Source organism: Trichosurus vulpecula, chromosome 9 (assembly GCF_011100635.1).
Source record: "Trichosurus vulpecula isolate mTriVul1 chromosome 9, mTriVul1.pri, whole genome shotgun sequence".
NCBI lineage: Eukaryota > Metazoa > Chordata > Mammalia > Diprotodontia > Phalangeridae > Trichosurus > Trichosurus vulpecula.
In genome coordinates, this window is record NC_050581.1 from 147,915,187 (window position 1) to 147,936,815 (window position 21,629).

General features: G+C 45.5%; 1 protein-coding gene across 1 annotated transcript in view; it reads left to right on the forward strand.

Moving 5' to 3' along the window:
• LOC118832272 (netrin-4-like) overlaps window positions 1-16,791 on the forward strand; it is a gene marked incomplete at its 5' end in the record, with an annotated part of 44,659 nt that extends 27,868 nt beyond the window's left edge. The window contains 5 exons of the mRNA XM_036739653.1: window positions 5,994-6,207; window positions 8,692-8,828; window positions 10,501-10,569; window positions 14,638-14,808; window positions 16,038-16,791. Of these exons, the coding sequence (XP_036595548.1) occupies window positions 5,994-6,207; window positions 8,692-8,828; window positions 10,501-10,569; window positions 14,638-14,808; window positions 16,038-16,177 (731 nt within the window). The remainder of the gene's footprint in view (window positions 1-5,993; window positions 6,208-8,691; window positions 8,829-10,500; window positions 10,570-14,637; window positions 14,809-16,037) is intronic.
• Window positions 16,792-21,629: the final 4,838 nt, after the last annotated feature.

The following is a 21,629-nucleotide window of genomic DNA, read 5'->3' on the forward strand; positions in this document are numbered from 1 at the left end:
TGAGGCTGGACAGACCTGACCAGGAGAGTCCATGATTATTTCTCCTGCTCCATTTTTCCAGCTTGCATTTTGTCATGGGTGATTATGCCGGTGGGGCATGGGTCAGACCACACTGCTTTGAGTGCCAGGATTAGGTTTCAAGTGTTACCTGTCCCCGCTCCTCGGATAGCTCAGTGTCTGGAGCTGTGGATCTATCTAAGGAGCCCAGCACAAAGCAGGATGTGAGCTTATCACCCTATCTGTGAAATCTTCAGGAGCAGCTGAGAGGGCACCACCTTATTTCAAAGTTCCCTCTGTCTGTGCGGAAACCTTACCAGAGGCTCCCGGAGTGGGGTCTGGCTACATCCCCTTTTCAGGGTGTTGGCAGGCGTCCCAGGCAGGAAAGAGGCAGCGGAAAGGGTGTAGCAAGCCAAATTCATTTCATTTCAAGTGCATTCACCTGCTGCCAAGGCCAAGAAGAATGGAGAAGCAGTGTGATCCACATCGAGCACTGCCCTGGGAGCCAGGAAACCTAAATTCAAACCCCATTTCTGCCATTAAATGGCTGGGTGACCTTGAGCGAGTCAGTGAAAACTGTGAAGGGCAAAGCTGAGAGCTAGGGCCCTTTGGGTTCTCCCTCAGTGAAGAGTCAGAGGACGGGATTTTCTAACATGATCTGCATTTACCACCTTGTGACCTGTGTGAACAACCCTCCTCGGCTCAGATTAATTGAATCGATCAGAAGCTCTCTGGGTGCCAGGATCTTTCTCTTTAAAATGATGAGTAAGTTCGACTGGATCATCTCTCAGCCCTCTGCAGGATCCCCCTGACACTCTAACTAGCCCCCCACCTTCTTTCTTTTTGTGGATCCCCAATGCTCCCTTTCTGTCTGTCTCCCTAGGAGACACTAGCCACTTCAGTCAGTCACAGGACCATCGGACTATAGGCTTAGAGCTGGAAGGGACCTCAGAGATCTTTTAGTCCAACCCTCCCATTTTACAGATGAGAAAACTGAGTCCCAGGAATGTTGAGTAATTTGCCCAAGGTCACATAGATGGCAGAGACAGGGAGATTTCCACTCTATCACACTGCCCTACAATCTGTCAATAAGCATTAATTAAGCACTTACTGCATGCCAACCACTGTGATTGGTGCAGTGCCTTGGACACAAATACAAAAGGGACATGGTACTTGCCCTCTAAGAGCTTACATTCTACTGGGGAATACTGCCAGGGGTGTGCTGGTAAATGTTTAACAACCAGATCTCCAAAAACAATTGTACATGACACACTTTTAAGTTCAATCTATATTTTTCATTGCTTTTTCTCCATTGCTTTATTAAAGTTTATACAATCAACAGAACGACAAATCAAGCCCTGACTTGCAGCATTTGCCAATTTCTAAGCTGTAAATGCTTACATGAAATATAATTAAATGAAAATTTAACAATTGGCTCTGTTGGTTGGAGCTTTCTAGAGCACCCCTGGCTATCTAGGGGAGTGGCGACAGGACTTTCATCTCCTCTCCCCACCCCCCCTCCCCCCTTCAGGCCTCCCTTCCTTCCCCTCATTCCCTCAGCTATGAGATCATTTGCAGGGTAAAAGAGTCTCTGCTGATGACTTAGCTGCTAATGAGCTCTCCACCAGGCTCTAAGCCCCTTACCCTGTGCCTTGGGGGCAGACGAGCCTTCCTGAGCCCTTAGGGCACACACACTTAAGGCACGGAACCAGAGCCTTTTGCATGAGGAAGTTACCTTAGGGAAGGGAAACAGCCCACGATCACACAGAAGTCACTGGAAGGGCCAGGCTTAGAACCCCAGTCTCCTGCCTCTCAGTCCAGAGCTTCCTTTGCTTAATATACCATCCACCTTCAGAGAAGGGGCCACCTAGTCTATCTACCAGGAGACTGGCCTGGTCATTCCCACCTGAATGTGCCGAGGTTGAGAATGTTTCCTTGTTGCTTCACATGAGGTCATCAGTGAGTCTCCTCTGGGTGGGTGGGAGGTGGCAGCGTCTGGGAAAGATCTCTGTGGGAGTCAGAAGACCTGGCTCTGCCACTCACCTCCCCATGCCTCAGTTTTCTCATCTGAAAAGTGGGGGTGAGAACAGTCTATTATAAACAGTCCTTAATGAATCTGTCAGGGGCCTCATCTGGATAAAATTTGTGCCAAGAGCTGTACCCTTGCCTTGGCTGCCTCACAGGCTTGTTGCAGAAGTGAGCACAAGCCCCGCTGTGGGGGGCTACTGTTACTTTTACTCCTCTCCATTTTGGACTCTGAAAGAGAAAGAGGCACATGTGCAGAAACTGAGCTCAACCCCTCAATGGCAAGTGAGACCTGAAGGAGAAAGGGGTCGGACCCATAGAAAGACAGACCTCTGTTCTCCTCCTCGAGAGAAAATATTGGGGACAAAGAGAAATGAATAAGTTAATGCAGCTGTCTGAGGTCTGGGGTAGGTGGAGGCCTGTCTTTCCAGGTTAATGGGACTCAGAGAGAGCAGGTCTAGGGCCAAGCAGGATCTTTAAACATTAGTCACAGCACTTAGCTGCAGCCTTCCCCAATCACTTATCTTGGAACAAAAAGAAAAGAAAAAGAAAAAAATCTGTATCTCCATCAAATGCCACCCTACCCATACTATTCAAACATCTTCAATGACTTTCTGTTAATGAGGACCAAAACATATTCTTTCTCGTTCTCATTCTCTCTCTCTCTCTCTCTCTCTCTCTCTCTCTCTCTCTCTCTCTCTCTCTCTCTTTCCCCCCTTCTTTTCTCCCTCCTCTCTCTCTCATTCCTCCTCTTTCATCTTCTTCCTCCCCCTTTCTCTGTCTATCTCTGTCTCTGTTTTTCTTTCAACTAAAACCACCACTGAGATCCAATACGAGTCTCTGTGTGACAGAAAATTGTTCCTTCTGCTACTTGCAAATCTTTCTGTCTCTGACCTTGTGAGAAGGAAAAGGGGCTAGGCCACCTGCACAGTGCCTTGTTTAGCTCCCACTTAGGCCAAGAAGACAAAAAACAGGCACTGAGAAGGACCAAATGGTCTGGATGAGCCCCAGGGAGGTCAGAGTCCTGGTCTGGTGAACTCCAACTCACACCTAGGCTCTTCTTCATCCCTGCCCCAGGATAACTGGTTAGAAGGCTTTCTGTCAGGTCCTAGAGAAAAGCAGTAGTGTGAGGTGATTGAAGGAACACCAGGAAAGGAAGAAAGGAATAAATGTTTATATAGTATTAATCACTTTATACATGTTATGTCATTTGATCTCTACAACAAGCACAGGAGGCAGGTACTATAATTATCCCCATTTTACAGTTGGGGAAAGTGAGGCAAACGGAGGTTAAGTGAGTTGCCCAGGGTCACACAGCTGGTATCTGAGCCTGGATTTGAATTCAGGTCTCCCTGACTCCAGGCCCATTTTATCCATTGTGCTGCCTAGCTGCCTCAAGATGTAGACAGTAGTCCTCCTGTCCCTAACTTGCTGGGTGACTTGGGCAAATCATTTTATCTGCATTCTTTTCTCTTCCGTAAATTGAGAAGAGTGGACTAGATCAGATTAAATATTTTTTTTGTCATGGACCCCTTTGGCAGTCTGGTGAAGCCTATGGACCCTTTCTCCGAATAAGTTTTTTAAATGAATAAAATAAAATGCATAATATTATGAAGGAAACCAATGACATTGAAAGATGGCCACCAAACTAATTTGAAAAGCAAAATGAAGTCTGATCTAGGTGAAGAGCCTCTGACTTAGGTGACCTTTAGGGTCCCTTCCCTGATTCTCAGCGCTGACCCACCATTCTTCCAGAAACCAAGTGTTCCTCGATATTTTGGCCACAGTTATGAGCAGCCTTTGAAAATGGTCCATTTCTTTTATCCCAAAGGACAGAACTGGGAATGGGTAAGGGGCGGCTCCCCAGGGCTAAAAGGAGTCATCCTGTAAGGGAGGGGGTGATAGATGGAAGATACAGCTTAAAAACAGAGATGTAAATTCCCTCCCCAGCTCAATCAGCAGAGACTTCAACGAACCACATTCTGGTTGTTTGACTACTAAGTCGGCAAAAAGGGAAATGGAGGAATTGTCAGGGTCAGTTACTCCCAGATGCTTCAGCTGGAAGAATGAACCTAGGGGATTCTGGGCAGTGGGAACAGAATTTCCTCCTGAAGCCTTAGAGCAGACGGAGAACTGTTGAACAGTCCTTAAGAATCCAGATTTTTTTTTTTTATGGCAGCTAACACCTCTTCAGGGTCTCTGGCCAAGCCTTTGGAGCATTACTGGGGAGATTTCTGTTTCTTTGTTTTGAAGGCTGCTGTTACTGCCCTATTTCCAATGAAAAGGGGGTGGGGAGGGAAATGTATATATTCTTCTCAAAATTTGGTTTAAAGGAAGGCAAGGCAGGAATAGTCTTGAATAGAAAATTCTGGAAGGACTAGAGATCTCATACTAGGAAGCTTTTAGGAAGGGTCATCTCATTTAGTTTATGAATTCATCATATATAATTAATTGGTTCTTTGAAGGCCTAGAAGTTAATAGCATGGCCTCAGAACCAGCTGTCACCAGTAGAAGGTGATTTTTAATTAACTAAACTCCCTTTACATATGTGACTGGAGACGCAGAGTTGAAGGCCAGTTTGCAATTCATTGTAATCTTGGGGACCAATTATGTGTTCAGCACCAAATGGGGACCCTCAATATGGGGATACTCTGTGGGCCATTTGTCCCACCTTTGAACATGGTCTTCATTTATTTCATCTCAGAGATCCAGGGTGAGAATGAGTATTTCCATTCACACAGGGCTAAGAGGAGTCAGCCTTTAGGAGAGGGTTGGCATTTGTAAGATGTAAATTTCAAACTGTGTGCCCCTTGGGCATCTCAAACTCAATGCGTCCAAAACAGAACTCCTATATTGCCCCACCCCACCCCTGAAAACCTTCTCCTTTTCCGACCTTCCCTTTAACTGTGGAAGATGCCACCATCCTGCCAGTCATCCAGGCTCACCACCTTGGTATCTTCCTCCATTCCTCTCCCTCACTCATCCCACATATCCAATCAATTACCAAATTGTATCAATTCTTTCTTGACACGTCTTGCATATGTCCTCTTCTCTCTACTCACCCCATGACCACCTTAGTCTAGTGGTCTTCTAATTGGTCTAGCCTTGTCTTTTCTCTCCCCTACTCCAATCCATCCTTCACATGGCTGTGGGAAGTGTGATTTTCCTAAAGCAAAGTTCTGATCATGTCAGCCTCCTACTCAGTGATCTCATTGGCTCCCTACTACCTCCAAGATCAAATAAAATGTCCTTTGGCATTTGACTACCTGGGGCCTGCCTACCTTTCCAGTTTTCTTACATTCTATTCTCTTTCACAAACTCTGCAATCCAGCCATACTAGACACTCAAAAATGGCGCTCCATCTTGTGTCTCCAAGACTTTGCCTTGTTCTCCATGCCTAGAATGCTCTCCCTGCCAACTTCCAACTCTTCAAATCCCTACTTCCTTTAGAATTCAGTGAACTGCCACCTCCAGGAGGCCTTTCTTGATCTCCCTAGGGCCAGCCATCTATACTGTATTTATCCAGTATATACAGATTTACAGGTTTCCTCCCCCAATAGAATGTAAGCCGCTTGAGGGCAGGGACTCTTTTTTTGTTCTTTCTTTATATCCTCAGCACTAAACACAGTGCCTTGCCCAAAACAATTAATAAATGTTTGCTCATTGATTAATTGGACCCTAGTTTTTTCCATTGTAAAATTACTTTGTAAATGTCATAGTGCTATAGAAATGTGAATCATGATGACCTCATCTGATCCTTAAGATCCACCTGTGAGGTAGATGGGACCCATTTTTCAAACGAGGGAAGTGACTCAGCTTAGGAGGTTTGACCAAGGTTACCGGCTAATAAATAGCTGAATCAGGATTAGAACCCAGGTCTTCTTACACTCAAGTCAAGGGTTTGTCCTCTATGCCGTGCTTTCTGCCTTTCTCTGATACAGATCCTCGATGCTGTCTCCTGTTTTCTGTAGCTTGCTCATGCCAGCCCTTGGGCTCAGCCAACGAGACTTCCCACAAGGGCTTCCCTTGCCACCCCAAGACAGGCTACTGTCTCTGCAAGGCTGGAGTGGCGGGCCCGCACTGTGACCGATGCCTGCTTGGGTACTGGGGCTTCGGAGGAAACGGCTGCCGTCCTTGTAACTGCTCTGGGGAATGCGATCCCCACACTGGGGCCTGCCTAACTGGGTAAGTGAACCTCCCAAGGGGGAACGTATTGGAGTAATTTAGAAAGCAAGCTTGCAAAGTGAATTAAAGATGGTGCCTCTTAGACACAGGGATGGAATTTCTCAGGTTACACAACTAATAATGTGCCCATTAGTAGCATTCACACCCAGAGCCACCATTGGGCCAAGTTTATATTTATACAAAAGGAAGGAAGGACGCCAGTGTTTATGACTCACCCTGCACATAGTAGGTGCTTAATAAGTGTTTTTTGAATGGATTGAACCTACTATGTGCCAGGCATGGTGCTAAGCACTTTACAAATATTATCTCATTTGAGTCTTACAACCAACAACCCTGACAGGCAGGTGCTAAATTATTATCCCTGTTTTATTGTTGAGGAAGACAGAGGTTAAGTGACTTGTCCAGGGTCATACAGCTGCTAAGTGCCCGATGCTAAGGGGCACATAGAAGCTGACATAACACAAGGAAGAGGGTGCTTGATGACAAAGGATAGAGATACTAATGATAATAATACTGGCTGGCATTTACGTAGTGCTTCAAGCTTGCAAAACACTTTACAAATATTGTTTCTTTTGATCCTCCCGTGGGTCTCCAATTGAGAAGTAGGTGCCGTTATCATCCCCATTTTACAGAGGCTGAGACACATTAAATGACTTGTTGAGTACCATATGGCTTGTGAGTATCCAACGCAGGATTTGAACCTAGGTCTTCCTGAGTCCCAGCACTCAAACCATGTCACACAGCTAGGTTTTTAAAAAATTTATATTTAAAATTTTAATTTAATTTTAGTTTCAAATCCTCTCCTCTCCAGCTCCTCCCCCACTTATGGAGAAGGCAAATAATACAGCCCCATTATAGATGTGAAGTCATAGCTGTCTGATAATAGGTCATAGGGAGGGGAGAGAGCCTTGTGGGCTGAAGAAGTCAGGGGAGGCTTCTCGGCAGAGGTGGGCTTTCCCCTAGGCCTTGAAGGCCAAGCCCAATTTTGATAAACAAATAGGAATCCAATTCAATTTGACAAGTGTTTATTAATCCTCTTCTTACTAATGATAATGGCAATGATCAATGATCTGTCACGATTTAGAGTTTACAAAGCGCTGTCTTCATAACGGCCAGCTGGTAAGCTGGGCACGGCTGCGGCTTTTAGGGAGACCTGACATCAGGAAGACCTAAGTTCCAATCCTACCTCATCTACTTACTGCGTGACCCTGGGCAAGTTAGTTAACCTTTCTTAGACTCAGGTTCCTCGTCTGTAAAACAACCCACATTTATAGGATTGTGGTGAGGATCTAATTTTATATAGCTCTATCTATGTTTAAATAAAGATGTGCACATACATGTATGTATATATATATATAGTACGTGTGTACATAAGCACATATATGTGTGTGTATATACATATATTGGCAGCTAGGGTCGCACAGTGGATAAAGTCCTGGAGTCAGGAAGACCTGAATTCAAATCCAGCTTCAGACACTTAGTAGCTGTGTGACCCTGGACAAGTCACTTAACCTGTTTGCCTCAGTTTCTTCATCTGTAAAATGAGCTGGAGAAGAAAACGGCAAACTATTCCAGTGTCTTTGCCAAGAAATGGGTTGATGAAGAGTCGAACACATCTGAAATGACTGGACAGCAGCAGAATGCGTGTGTCACTGTGCAAGCTTCAGAGTCCTTTATGACGGCCTTTAACGTTCCTTTCAGTTCAAAATCTATGACTCTGTGATCCCTAACTGCCCTTAACAGTCTGTTTGGACTTGCTATCTCAGCTGGTTGGGAACGACGAAAGCCAGCATTTATACAGCACCTTGAAGTTTGCAAAGCGTTTTTATAATACCTTATTATTTTGAGCTAGGAAGACAAAGGGGTTTCCATCCAGTAAGGCAGGAAGACCGAGCCAGGAATAGGCGAGAGGAGGGACTGGGTGCTTCTGTGCACTAAGTACACCCAGCCCTTGGGTGAGTTATGAAGGTAGGCTGTGAAATATCTTTCCCTGGTGAGAAAGTTTCGGTGCTGAACTTGGAGCCAGGAAGAGCTAGGTTCGGATCCTGCCCCTGACCATCCCCTGATGTACGGCCAAGGATAGGTCGCATAACTTCTTTAGGCATCATAGGAGTAACTACCCTCTGAGGTCCCTTGGAGCTCTCAATCCCTAGTCCTGTGACCATAAGTCTCCCTATCTGGGATAAGTTAGGTGTAGTTCCACCGCAGGGCAGGGAGGTGGACTAAATCAGGGATCTCCACACCACTGGGCCTCTTCTATCTCACCCAGATCACCTTTTGCAAAGAAAAACAAGGAATTGTCCAGTAGGGGTGCAAATACGAGATCACTGCAAACTTAAAAACAAATGAGTTGAGTCGGAGGTCCCAGGACTGGCTGATCTGCAGAGGTCTCTTCTGAATGTGGGGACCTCTTCATGGTCCCACCCACTGCCAGGGGCTGAAGCCCTCTGCTGGCTAATGATGGATTTCCCTTTCCCTTCACAGACATGAGAAGGAGCTTTTTCTCCACGTGCCGGTAGGTGGGCAGATCCCCGACCTTGTCCAGGGACCCGGCAATGACAGCGAAGAACCGTTGAGGTGGGATGGTCAGGAGCGAGGGTTTTCTGCCCTAAGACATCCAGGTAGGAGGCTGAAGTCCCACGCAACTCAGTTTCTCGAATGTTTCTTCAATGCCCACTATAAGCCAGGCACTGGGGATTATTAAACACTGAGGAAAGGTCACAGTGACATAAGTCCTGCCCTCAAGGAGTTTACATTCTATTAGAGCGAAGGGGTAAAGGTTACAGCATAGATGGATATGACATGAGCTAGGAAGTCGATGGTGAGGATGCATGAGCGGGGATCTTGGGAAGAGGGATCTAGAAAAGGGCTTTTAAAAAAATATTGATATCTTTGGGTTTTATATCATCTTCATTTCCAAATGCATCCCTCCCTTCCCCCCCACCCAATCAGCCATCCCTTATAACAAAGAATTAAAAAAAAATGAGGACAAAAAATTGTTCAGCTAAACCAGGTGATATGACCTGAATCTGATAATGTGTGCATTTGGAAGATCTCCACTTGGTGCGAGGATGTGCTCACAAATGTTTAACAATTGGCTCTCTAGGGGAAAAGATGTATGCACAGGAGACATTTTTAAGTTTAGCCTGCATTATTCACATTTTTTCCCATTATTTTCTTAAGTTTAGATAATCAACAAAATGACAAACCAAGCCCTGATTTGTAATGTTTGACCATTTCTGAGATTTAAAGTACCCTGACTGAAATCTAACAATCGGCTCACCAAGCTGGTCTGAGCTCTGCTCCGATCTCATTTGAGTCTCACTTCAGCCCTGGGAGATAGGTGCTATTATGATCCCCATTTTAAAATTGAAGAAACAGGCCCAGGGTCACACAGATGGTAGGTATCTAAGGACAGATCTGAACTCAGGTCTTGCTGACCATAGGCCCAGAGCTCTATCCAGAGTCACCTAGATTCTCTAACGGCCATGCAGATAGTAAGTACCAAAGACGAGACCCTAGATCTTCTTGTACTTAGGCATTCGATCCACTCCTTCACCTTGCCTCCCAATATTAGAATTTTAAGTAGGATTTTTTCCCAGGATATGATGGGAAAGGGGAAAGAGATCTTTAGGGCCATGTTGACAGGCAGTTCAGGCGTGCTTTGCCCTTTCCACTTGTAACAGAAACACATTACTACATACTTTAATTATAGAGGGATTGTTATATAGGTGAGGTCTAAAAAGGGGCCTTTGTTATATGGGATTATTTGTCATATAGGATCTCTGCTCAGGGGAAAAAAAACTGAGGGCAGGAGTAGTTTCATTTTTGTCTTTCTATCCCCAGTAAATCCCTATGGAATTAAATTGGCTATACCCAAAGAATAATCTTTATAATGGGATTTTAATCTGTGTTTAAAATTTTATTAAAGAGCTTATTGCCCAGTTCCTCTGGTCCTTCTGTTCCCTCTGTTGCCTTGGAAGCCATGGAAGCAGAAGAATTTTTAACAACCTGTCTGGTTTTAGGCAAGTCGCTTGTGTTTTTTGGGCATCAGTTTCTTCACCTGTAAAATGAGCAGATGACCTCTGACATTCCTCCCAGCTCTCAATCTGTGGTCCCAATGGAAGCAAAAAATCTGGCTTTTCAAGAAATCCTTCTCGGCCTGTTAAATCTCCCTATGAAAAGCAGAGGTTGGTGGTGAGCTTGGGAGGCATTGAGCTGTTTCTGGTTCGAAGCTGACCCTCGATTTCATTTCTCTTCTTCTTCCTCGGGCCTCTCCCTCCGCCTGGCTAGAAAAGTGTGTCTGCAAAGAGAAGGCTGTTGGGAAGGTCAAGGAATTCTGCCAGATGAAGTATGCATACGGTAAGTGGCTCCGGGAGAAGGGGTGGGGCTGGATGCTCTCAGAAATGGGATTCAGCTACAGGTAAATTTAGAACGGCCAGAGCTTTGGGATCGGGCAGAATGGAAGGAGTGGGTCAGGCGACCAAGGAGGCTCCCAGCCCTGGCCGATAGGGAAGGGGCCAGGCAGGTGAGCTCTTGGAGCCCTCAAAGACTTCCGGCGGTAGCAGGGGGGACTCCCACCGTGGGGACTAGAGTTCAAGGGCAGGACTCCGGTCCCTCCAATGCCAAGACAGAACCCCGGCCTGCAGGAACTGGTGTGCCAGAAAGGGAGCGAGGTGGAAGGAGGACTCGTCAGGCGCTGGGGGTGGGGCATGGGAGCACAACTGAATTTAGTTACTGGAGCTGGGCTGAGGTCTTGGGTAAAAGGAACAAGTCTTGTCCAATTCAATCCAACATTTTTAAGTGTCTGCTACAGACACAAGGCAGCCAGGTGGTACAGTGGATAGACCCTGGGCAAATCACTTAACCCTGTCTGCCTTAGTTTCCTCATCTGTAAAATCAGCTGGAGAAGGAAATGGTAAACCACTTCAGTACCTCTGCCAAGAAAACTCCAAATGGGGTCATGAAGAGTCAGACATGACTACACAATGACGATAGATATAAAGTATTATGGGTACAAAGATGAAGAACAGAGTCCCTGCCCTCAAGGAGCTTATAACGAGTTAGTCAACAAGCATTTATTAAGTTATCACTATATGAATAATTTTTGCATTTCTTTATGTCCCCAGGGTGTAGCACAGTGCATGGTATACAGTAGGTGCTCAATAAATGCTTATTGACCAACTGGTTGGTGTAAATAGTCCCTGCCCTCAGGAAGCTTATAGCCTACTAAGTAGGGCTATGAAATATATACAACTAAGTATAGAACATAAGACATAATAAGCTAGAAATGGAGAGATCCAATCAAAATCACTCAAGGACAGTGGAAAGCTTCATTACACCATGTATTTATTACCTGTGTAACTGGAAAAGTTACTTAACTTCTTTGGGCCTCAGTTTCCATATCTGTAAAATAGAGGGTTTGGACTTGGCCTGAGGCCCATTCCTGCTCTATCTAATCTATGACTTACAGCTGGTTGGGAATTGGGGGAAGGGGAAGGGGAAGGGAATCAGATGAGACTGCATGTGAGAGCTGGTTTTTGAACTTGGCCTTGGAAGAAAGGAAGGATTTCAACAGATGGAGAAGAGGAGTCATGAGGCCCAGCCTGTGCAATCAACCAATCAAGCATTTATTAAGTACCTACTATATGCCAAGAATTGTGCTAGGCGCTTGGGGTACTACTAGTACAAAGAATGGAATAATCCCTTCTCCTAATGCCATTTATAGGGGAGATAATAAGTACAGTCAATCCTCAGCTGCCATGGGGGTAATATTCCTAGAAAAGGGTGCAAAAGTTAGTAACACAAATGTTGATACATTGAACCTATGGGAAATAGGGGGTTAGGTTCCCACAACCACCAAAAATGGTAATCTTTCACTAGAGAGTGATGGAAATATGCTTTTCTGCATGCAATTCTTTAAAACAAAACATTAATTCTGATAATATGCACTTTTCCTAACCCAGTAACCACGAAATAACCCACAAAATGCAGTACACAAAATAAAACTGGTAATGTACAGAGCATTTTTTTTCACTAGTAATTCCGTGGAATTGTGACCTTTTGTGCTAACATCTCAATAAAAATCCCCCACTGATTTCAGACTATACTTTACTGCTGTAAGCCTCTCCACCATGGCCACCCTCTGAAAACCAAGGGAGAGGTTGCTGGGACTTTAGTCACTGCTATTGGAAGATGCCAAGTGCCTCTGACTCTGGGAATGCCCGGAGAGCTCTTTACAATGGTAGGGTGGACAAGACCAGTGAAGTGCCTGGTAGGATACCAGCCCCTCCACAAGCTTATATGCATCATGCTTCTCATTTTTTTCTCTACTTGGAATAGCCTCGAATGTGCGTGGTTTCCAACTTGAAAGTGAAAATTAGAATTAGAAAATTAGATTAGATATTTAAAATCATGTGAATGCCTGATGTTATGAAAGTCAAACCAGCAAATGTTGAGGATTGACTGTATGTACAACTTGTCACAAAAGTCTTGGTGCAGTTTTCATCTATTCAAACTTAAAACTACAACTAAGACTTTACCCTTTATAAACATATTCAGCATAAATGTATATATATATGTTTATATATGCCTGATAATATAAATACATAAACATATGTATGTATATATTACATAGGATATTACAGATACACACTCAAAGTGACTAAATACAAGACAATTTGGGGTGGAAGGCACTAGTACTTATGGTGATTAGGAGAAGCTTCTGGAATCATGGATGGTCATTATGTTGAGCCGAGTTCTTAAAGTTTTCATAATTTTTAGAGTGTTGTTACTGTATAAGGCATTCTCCTGGCTCTGTTCATTTCATCCTTTATCAGTTCATACAAGTATTTAAAATTGTTCAACTTTATAATGTCAGTATCATAGTCTAAACCAGGGGTCCAAATGATTTGTATGGTTCTGCACACCTCACTGGCTAGTCCTAATTCTAAGCAACAAGGAAGAGCTAGTTAAATAGGGTATGTTTGTCACAAGCAACATGAGAAAGACCTTTGGATGGCATGGCCAAGGCCAAGGTGCCTTTTGCTTCAGTATTACCAAGGGACAGTGGTACCTTCTTGATGGTAGCCCCCAGCACTTTGGATGAACCCCCTGGTAAACTTATTAGAAGGCACAGATGAGGGTTACCCAAAGTGAGAAGGAACAGGGTGGGACGTGGACTGGAGAGAACACGCGCATCAATAAAATCAGAGCTGCATCTCCAGAGTCTCTCCTACCCATTCCCTTTTAGTGACCCACGTTCCCATGGCCAACTAGTTCTCTCTTCACTGGTTTCTCCTGATGTCTTAACTGTTAAAATCTCAGCAAATAGGTCATGGAATTTAAAGCTGGAAGGGGCCTTAGGGATCATTTAATCCAGTTACCTCATTTTACAGAGGAGTAAACAGAGGGCCAGAAACAGTAAGTGATCTGCCCAAATTCACAAGGGTTTTAAGTGGCTAGGATTTGAACCAAGGTCATTTGACTCCAAATCCATGAATGTTTTCTACTAGTGAAAGTGCAAATACCTGGGTTGGGTTTTTTTTTTTTTTTTTTTGAGGCAATCAGGGTTAAGTGACTCATGTAGGGTCACAGCTAGTAAATGTCTGAGGCTGGATTTGAACTCAGGTCCTTCTGACTTCAGGGCTGTATTTTTAAATAAAAATTTAAAAATAATAGAAAGCTCTACCTGTGACCCTTTCCTCCTCTGGTAACCCTCTCACATCACAGTCATTTCTTTGGACAATGACCTAGCTTTACATTTTCTCTTTAATCCCCAGTCTGTGCCTGACTGAATGAGGCAGTGTATAGAATATCGGATGAGGAATCAAATTAATGGAAGAATCAATCCTGAATCTGCTACCAATGGGCACAATCCACTTTTGCCTCTTTGGGCATCAGTTTCTTTATTTATGAGATGGGAAGGCCAGACTAGAGGATCAATCAATCGACCAACATTTATTAAAGCCCATGTAACTGTGTTAGGCACCAGGGATATGGAGACAAAGAAACGAAACAGCCCCTGCTCTCCTAACGCTTGAGTGTTGTTAGAGGAGACAATATAGAAACGTAAAAGTATGTACGGAATAAGTACAAATAAGACAAAGTGGTTGTGGAGGGAGGGTATTAGGAGTTGAGGGGGCGGGGATCGGGACAGGGGACACTTGAGCTCCATCTTGAAGGAAGTGAGGAATTCTATGAGGCAAGTGAGGAAGGAGTGCATCCTAGGCATTTGCACTGGCTGTGGAGGGACGTGTTTCATTTCAATGTTCCCTTTTAATACCAACACTCTATGATTCTAAGAGGCCAAGTTTCAGAAAATACCTTTCACTTGGCTCTACTTTCTACCTTTTGACTGAGTTTGGGAAAGATCCCAATTTTGAGCAGGTGTGCATAGGTGTATGTGTCTGTCTGTCTGTCTCTGGGCAGTGATAAAAGCCAAGATCCTTTCGGCATATGACAAGGGTACCCACGCTGAAGTGTGGGTGAAGGTGAAGAAAGTTCTCAAGTCGGGTCAAGTGAAGATCTCCCGGAGTCACCAGAGCATTTACCCAGAGTCCTGGACTCACAGGGGATGCACCTGCCCCATTCTGAACCCAGGTAAGCAACAGTTAAGGGTGGTTGCCATGGGCTCTGGGGTGAGGGAGGAGCCACATGGGGACCTTTGAGGTGAGGTGAGAGACAGGGACAGACAGACAATATGGGATGGGAGGAGGCACTGTGCAAAAGGGTCAGTTATTATTGAGGTAGATAGAACTTTGTGTGTCTGTCTAAAAGGTCACATTCTCCATCATGACGGGTAGATAGATTTAGATCTGGAGATCTTGGGGGCTGCTGGGTACAACCCCCTTTATTTTACAGAGAAGAAAGCTGAGACCCAGGGGGGCTGTGACTTGCCCTGGGCCCCACAGGTAGTAACAGTGGGAATTGAACCCACTGTACCAGTCTATCAGGTGGGGGATTCCTTTGGAGTTCACATTGGTATAGCTGGCTGAGGTCCCTCCCAACTCTAAAATCTGTGATTCTATGACCTTGTACAAAACCCCAGCAAGGTTGGAAGAAATCCAACCAGTGAAATCCATGAATCAATCAACAATCATGCATTAAGCGTCCACTATGTGCCAAGCCTTCTGCTAAGTGCTGGGAATGAAAAAGAAAAGAAAAAGAAAAGAAAAAGCAGAAACAGTCCCTGCCCTCCAGGAGCTCCTCCTTAAAATCATGCACCTATGAGTCATTCAGGGGATGAATTTTGTAGTGTTTAGACAGGCAGGCAACAAACATTTATTAAGTGCCTACTATATGCCAGGTAGTGTGCTAAGTGCTGGGGATACCACGAAAGGCAAAAGATAGTGCCTTGGGTCAAGAAGCTCACAGTGTGACAACATGCAAACAAACATGTACAAATAATTTATACAAAAGGTACACAGGAAGTAATTAACCGAGGCGAAGCAATAGAATTCAGAGGGGTTGAGAAAGGCTTCCAGGGGTAGATGGGATTTTAGTTGGGACTTAAAGGAAGCCAGGGAGGTCTGTAGTCAGAGTAGGGGTGGGAGAGAAAACCCCAAATGGGGGGATAGCCAGAGAAAGAGCCCGGAACCAAGTATGGAATGTCTTGTTCCTGGAGGCCAATGTCACTGGATCAAAGGGTGTGTGCTGGGGGGAAGGATGTAAGAAGCCTGGAAATGTAGGAAGGGGCCCGGTTATGAAAGGCTTTGAATGCCAGATGGAGCATTTTGTATTTGCTCCTGGAGGTGACGGGGAGCCTCTGGAGTGTGCCTGGTAAGCTTCCTCCCTGGCCACCATCCCTGGTGGTGGTTTGTTTCTACCAGGTACAGACTACTTGATCGCAGGGCAGGAGGACCCCAGGAGCAGCAAACTCTTAGTCAACATGAACAGTCTGGTGAAGCCTTGGAAGGTGTACCTGGGAAAACAAGTAGCAGGTTTCCTCCGCACCGGCTGCAATAACTGAGGCAGGTGCCCCCGGCCTCACTTCTCTGCCACAAAGTCTAGTGTGTTCACCGCTCTGCAAAGCCCAGGCTGCCCAGGTGATCGGTGTGGACTGCCCCTCCTTCCCTAAGCTCAGGACAAGGTCCTTCTTATAGAACCCCTGCTGCCCTGCCAGAATATCCCAAACAGATGGTCTCACTCAAAGGTGGACCCCGTGCCAGCTCTTCTCGCTGGAGAAGGATTCCACTAGGATTCAAATGTTGGTGATACGACGGAGGCATCCCAGGGCAGAGGAGAGAGTGCTTGATTTGGTCTCAGGAGATCTGGATTCCCTTTCTGGCTCACATGGCCTCAAGTGAGCCACTTCAACTTGGATCCCTCTGCCGCTAAAAGCATGCGATAATGCCACTCGCCCGACTTCTCTCACAGGGTTGTTGTTGGGGTGAGATGGTGGATGTATAGGCACTGTGTAAACTGGGAAGTTCATATAAATGTACAGGCTGCTATTATCATGAGTCTCCACCTCTGAAATTTAACCCACCACAGATTACCTGTTGTATTTTATCCACAGGCATCTCTCGCTGTCTTTTAGTCTAGTGTTACAAACGGAAAATATGAATTGATCATTGGACGCCATATTTTGTTGAGTTTATTACGGTGAAGCAAAGTGCTCCAAGGCACCCTGGCTTAGCGGGAAAAGGGCTGGATTTAGACCCAGAAAATCTAGCTTAAAATCCTGGCTCTTGCCACTTACTACCTGTATGCTCTGAGGCAAGTCACTTAACCTACCCGGGGCCTTGGTTTCCTCATCAATAGAGTAAGGAGGTCAGACCTGATGGAGCTCCAAGATCCTTTGGGGAATAGTTGAAATGGTGCCATATAGAAAATGTGGCTTTGAACCCTTGCTCTGTTTCTTAACCCTTGTGTTACAGTGGGGAAGTCCTTCGGGGGCCTGAGTTTCCTATCAGTTGAATGAGAGATTCCTTCCGGCTCTAGACCTATGATCCTAGAAACGTCAGTTCCTCAGAAACAGAATCCCCACTCTTAGGCCAGGATGTCAGTGAGCTCATCAGCTCCCATGGATTCAATGATCATCTCGATGCAGAGGGTTCTCAGATCTTCTCAACCAGCCTTTACCTCTCTCTTGATTTCCAGTCTCGGATCTCCAGCTTTCTAGTAGGCATCTGGAACTGGATGACCTGTAGAAATCTTAAAATCAACGTGTTCCAAACTGAACTCATTCCCTTTTCTCTAAACTCTCCCCTCTTCCTAACTTTCCCATTACAGTCCAGGGCACCACCATCCTTCCTGTTATGGGGGCTCACACCCTAGGGTATCATCTGTGACTCTTCACTCTCTCTCACCCCTCCCTGCTTTATCATATCTGGACTATTTTAAGAGCCTTCTGGTGGGTCTCCCTGCCTCTGAGTCTCTCCTCACTCCAGTCCATCCTCCACTCAGCTAGCAAGGTGACCTTTCTAAAGTACAGGTCTGACCATCTCTTACCCCCACCCCTATTTAGTAAACTGTGTGACCCTGGGCAAGTCACTTCACCCTGTTTGCCTCAGTTTCCTCATCTGTAAAAAGGGCTGGAGAAGGAAATGGCAAACTGCTCCAGTATCTCTGCCAAGAAAACGCCAAATGGGGTCATGAAGTCAGACATGACTGAAATGACTGCACACACACACACACACACACACACACACACACACACACAAACACATAGGGTGCCTCCCTAATACCTCCAGGATCAAATATTAAATCATCTGTTGTAAAGCATTTCATAGTCTGGCCCCTTCTTGCCTTTCTAGCCTTATATTCCTCCATATACGGCACTCTATGATCCGACGACACTGGCCTCTTTGCTGTTCCTTGCACATGACACTCAATTTCCTGACTCTTTCCATCTACCCTGGCTGTCCCCCATGCCTGGAATCCTCAGCTAAAATCCCACCTAAAAGCAGCCTCTTCTGCCCCATCCTTTTAATGCTGGTATCTTTCCTCTGATCCTATCTCCAGTTTGTCTTGTATATACCTAGTTTGCACAGAGTTGTTTGCATGTTGTCTCTCCGTCATACAGTAAGCTCCTTGAGGGCAGGGACTGGTCCTGTTTGTACACATCTCCAGTGCCTAACACGGTGCTTAGCACTTAATAAATGCTTGATGTCACTTGTTGGAAATGGGACTTTAGAAAAGAAAGAATCAGAGCTGGAAGGGCCCTCAGCGGTCATGCAGTCCAACCTAAGAATCCCTCCTACAACACTGAGGAATCCCAGCCTGGACTTAAAGACCTCCAGCTCATTTTGCCCAGTCCTTGGAGGCCAGGCTATCAAAGCTGGAGTGTGATGCTTTCTAGCCAAACTGACAAGTGGCTCTTCCCCAGACTAATCCTGACCCTCTCCGGCCTCCGTACACTCAGGCAGGTTACTCCCCCATGCCTGGAATGAGCCTTCTCTCTGCTTTTCAGCATCCTTCTCTTCCCAGCTCAGGAGCTGCTCTCCTTGCTCCCCTCCTCCTCCATCCCACCCCACCGTGGCTGCAAATGTTCTCTTCTACCTTGGATTTTCTTGGGGCATTCTGCATTTCTCTTTATTGTTCCTCCACTCCTTACCTAGGATAACATTTACTTACATACTTGTCATTCTCTTCTATGTCGATTTTTATCTTTGTATTTCAGCACCAGCAGATGCTTACTAACTCTTTGCCAAGTTCTCAGGCCTTCCGTGGAGGCCCTCAAGGTAGACACCATCACCACCAGTATCAACATTTACAACAGAGAAGGAACAGTGCTGGATTCTGGGATTTGCCCCCTTCACTTCCAGTGTGGTTGTCTCGACATTTTAATTTTGGCTTTGTGAATTATGGCTTGATGAGGCAGAGGGTCTGGTTTTGTATTGAGGGTGAAGCATCGTGTCCGAGGGTGGTCTGAGATTCAACTTTTAGGTGGCACCGGTTTAATAAAATGCTAGAAACTCAGGAAAGACTGGACCAACTTTAACGAATGGTAGGGTGTGATAAGGAAGGCTTGGCTTGAGTCAGAAAGATGTCCAGGTAACCAGGTCACCTTGGGGAAATGTCCACAGTTGCACACATCATGGACGATGGACTGTTATGGTCACTCCATTCCTCAGGGTTTCCTCTTGGTCCTTTAATTCTGCTCCAGCATCTCTCACACCCAGGTCCTGCAGATTAAAGTATTTACATGCACCTTCATCATCTGACTTCTGGTGAATGGCTGGTCTGTGTCTAGACGTGGCATTTCTTCCAAGGACATGATAAAAAAATTCCCAAGAGGTTGTGGAGTGCAGTGGCAAGGGCCCTAGCCTGAGGGTCTAGACTTTGGTCAGCTCTTGCTCTGTGACCTTGGTTGAGGGTGAGCTTGTTTCCTTGTCTCAATGCACTGTTACTTTTCAAGTCAGACAATGGATGCCAAAAAGTGCTTCATTAAGTTGTAAACGCAGGAGAGACTGAGATATGAAAAGTGGGGAGCGGCCTTTTGTCCACACCAGTCAGAATAAAGAGGGGAGGCTCCCCCATTAATCGGTGGTCACTACCTTCCTCCCTGTCCATTACATAGACATTGCCTCCTAGACAGCTTCAGCCCCAGTCCTGCTTGCTCCAACTTTTGGAAGACAGCCAGGGGTTCATCACCACTGGCTATGACTGCACAAAAGGCTCATTCTTAAAAGAAATTCAATTTAATTGTCGAATGGCAGGAAAACACCATCTGGCCCGGCCCGTCTTAACTCTACACGTTCTGGGGAGTATTCTGAGCCAGGCCTTCAGCTTAATAAAGTGGGGCAGCATTGAAAGCCGGGTCCTGATTGCTAGCAGGCTCCTGACTTTCCATGAACCCTCTTTCAATGTCTGATCTCTCCCAACCAGCCCCACAGCCCTTCCTTGCAGACCCTGACATAATCCTCTTACAGAGCACTAAAGAAATTATCATGAGATTTAGAGCTGCCCTATCTAAGCCAGCCACTGCCTCCCTTTAGCAGATGGAGAAACTGAGGGCAGCTGGGAAATACGGGTTAGTCTAGACTACTCCAACCATTACACCCTTTCAATAGATGGAGAAACTGGGGGGGGACAAGGGAAAAAACTCGTCCAAGGTCACACGGCTGGGAAGCATAAGTTGAGCTGGATGGCCACAGAGGTCCTTTCCAACTTTAAAATTCTATAGTTCTGTAAAATGATAGAATTGGGATTCAAAACCAGACCCTCTTGACATTAAACCCAGTGGTTTCCTCTCCTCCCCCACCCCACCCAGTAATGAGGAATATGAAGGGAATGGAAGGAGCTTTAGCTGCTTCCTTTTAGAGGAGAATGAGAGCCAGAGGAGGTGGTTACTTGTTCAAAGTCACCTAGCAGATTGCTAATTTATCTATCCCGGAATGCCAAGGCCAACCAAATATGAAATCTACCACCTGTCCTTGTACCTTTTATCACAGGCTGATTATTGAGATCCTTAAAAATGTGATTCAAACTGAGTTAACAGAAGCCCAGGGTCCAGGAGGGAATCTGATCTGGGCAACAGGAATCTTTCTGCCTCTTAGATTTTCCAGGCACTATTTATAAAACAAAAATCAAGTGGCATCTTAGGGACTTTAAAGAATTAAATAAAGAGGATGAAGAGATTTAGAGCTGAATGAGATCTTAAAGACCATCTAATCTTATCTCATTTTAATTGAGGATCCTGAAGCACAGTGTTTAAGAGACTAGACCTGAGGACCACAGTGTGTCAATGACTGACTTGGGACTAAAGCCCAGACCCTTCAAGTCTTTTAGGGCAGAGACTTCTGCACTAGAATGACAACTGTCATGTAGTCCATTATAATGAAGTCTAGTTTCTATGGCTAGGCCTGGCACTGGTGTGGCCTGTCTGGCTGTTTTAGACTTGGGCTTGATGAAGACTGTAAGTCCCTAGTATTCTGAGCCCTCAGAAACCACCCCTCTGGCCGTGTCCACCAAGCAGGAACCATGAGTCACTACTGACAATCTGTCCTTGTGCCTTGTAACAAAGCATCTGTGCAGTGCTAAAAACCCCACCCATCAGGATGTTATGGACAGGTTCCACTTCATGCCAAGCTAGTCCTTTTTCCTACAATTTTTCCACCAGAAACCAGACATGTGTGCTTACGGAAGATTCTCCTGAAGCCTGTGGTGCAAAGGGTCTGGTCAGTAGGTGGTGGGTCAGTGAACAGAGAACCTTGCTTTTTATCAGGAGTATGCTCGCTGCCAAGTTTTCTCTTTCATCAGCTACCCACCCTCCATTTGGTCCATAGACATTTCTTCCAATCCTGACTCCAAACTCTTTGAGGCCCATGGTTGGTTCTTTCCTAGGGCATCTGACAGCACTGGCCTGCATTGTCATATCTCTGCAGAAGCACCATGGTTGAAGATAATGTATATTTAATACCCCACCTATCCAGAATAGTCAAAAATCCTGAAATAACACACTCTCGAAAAAGTCC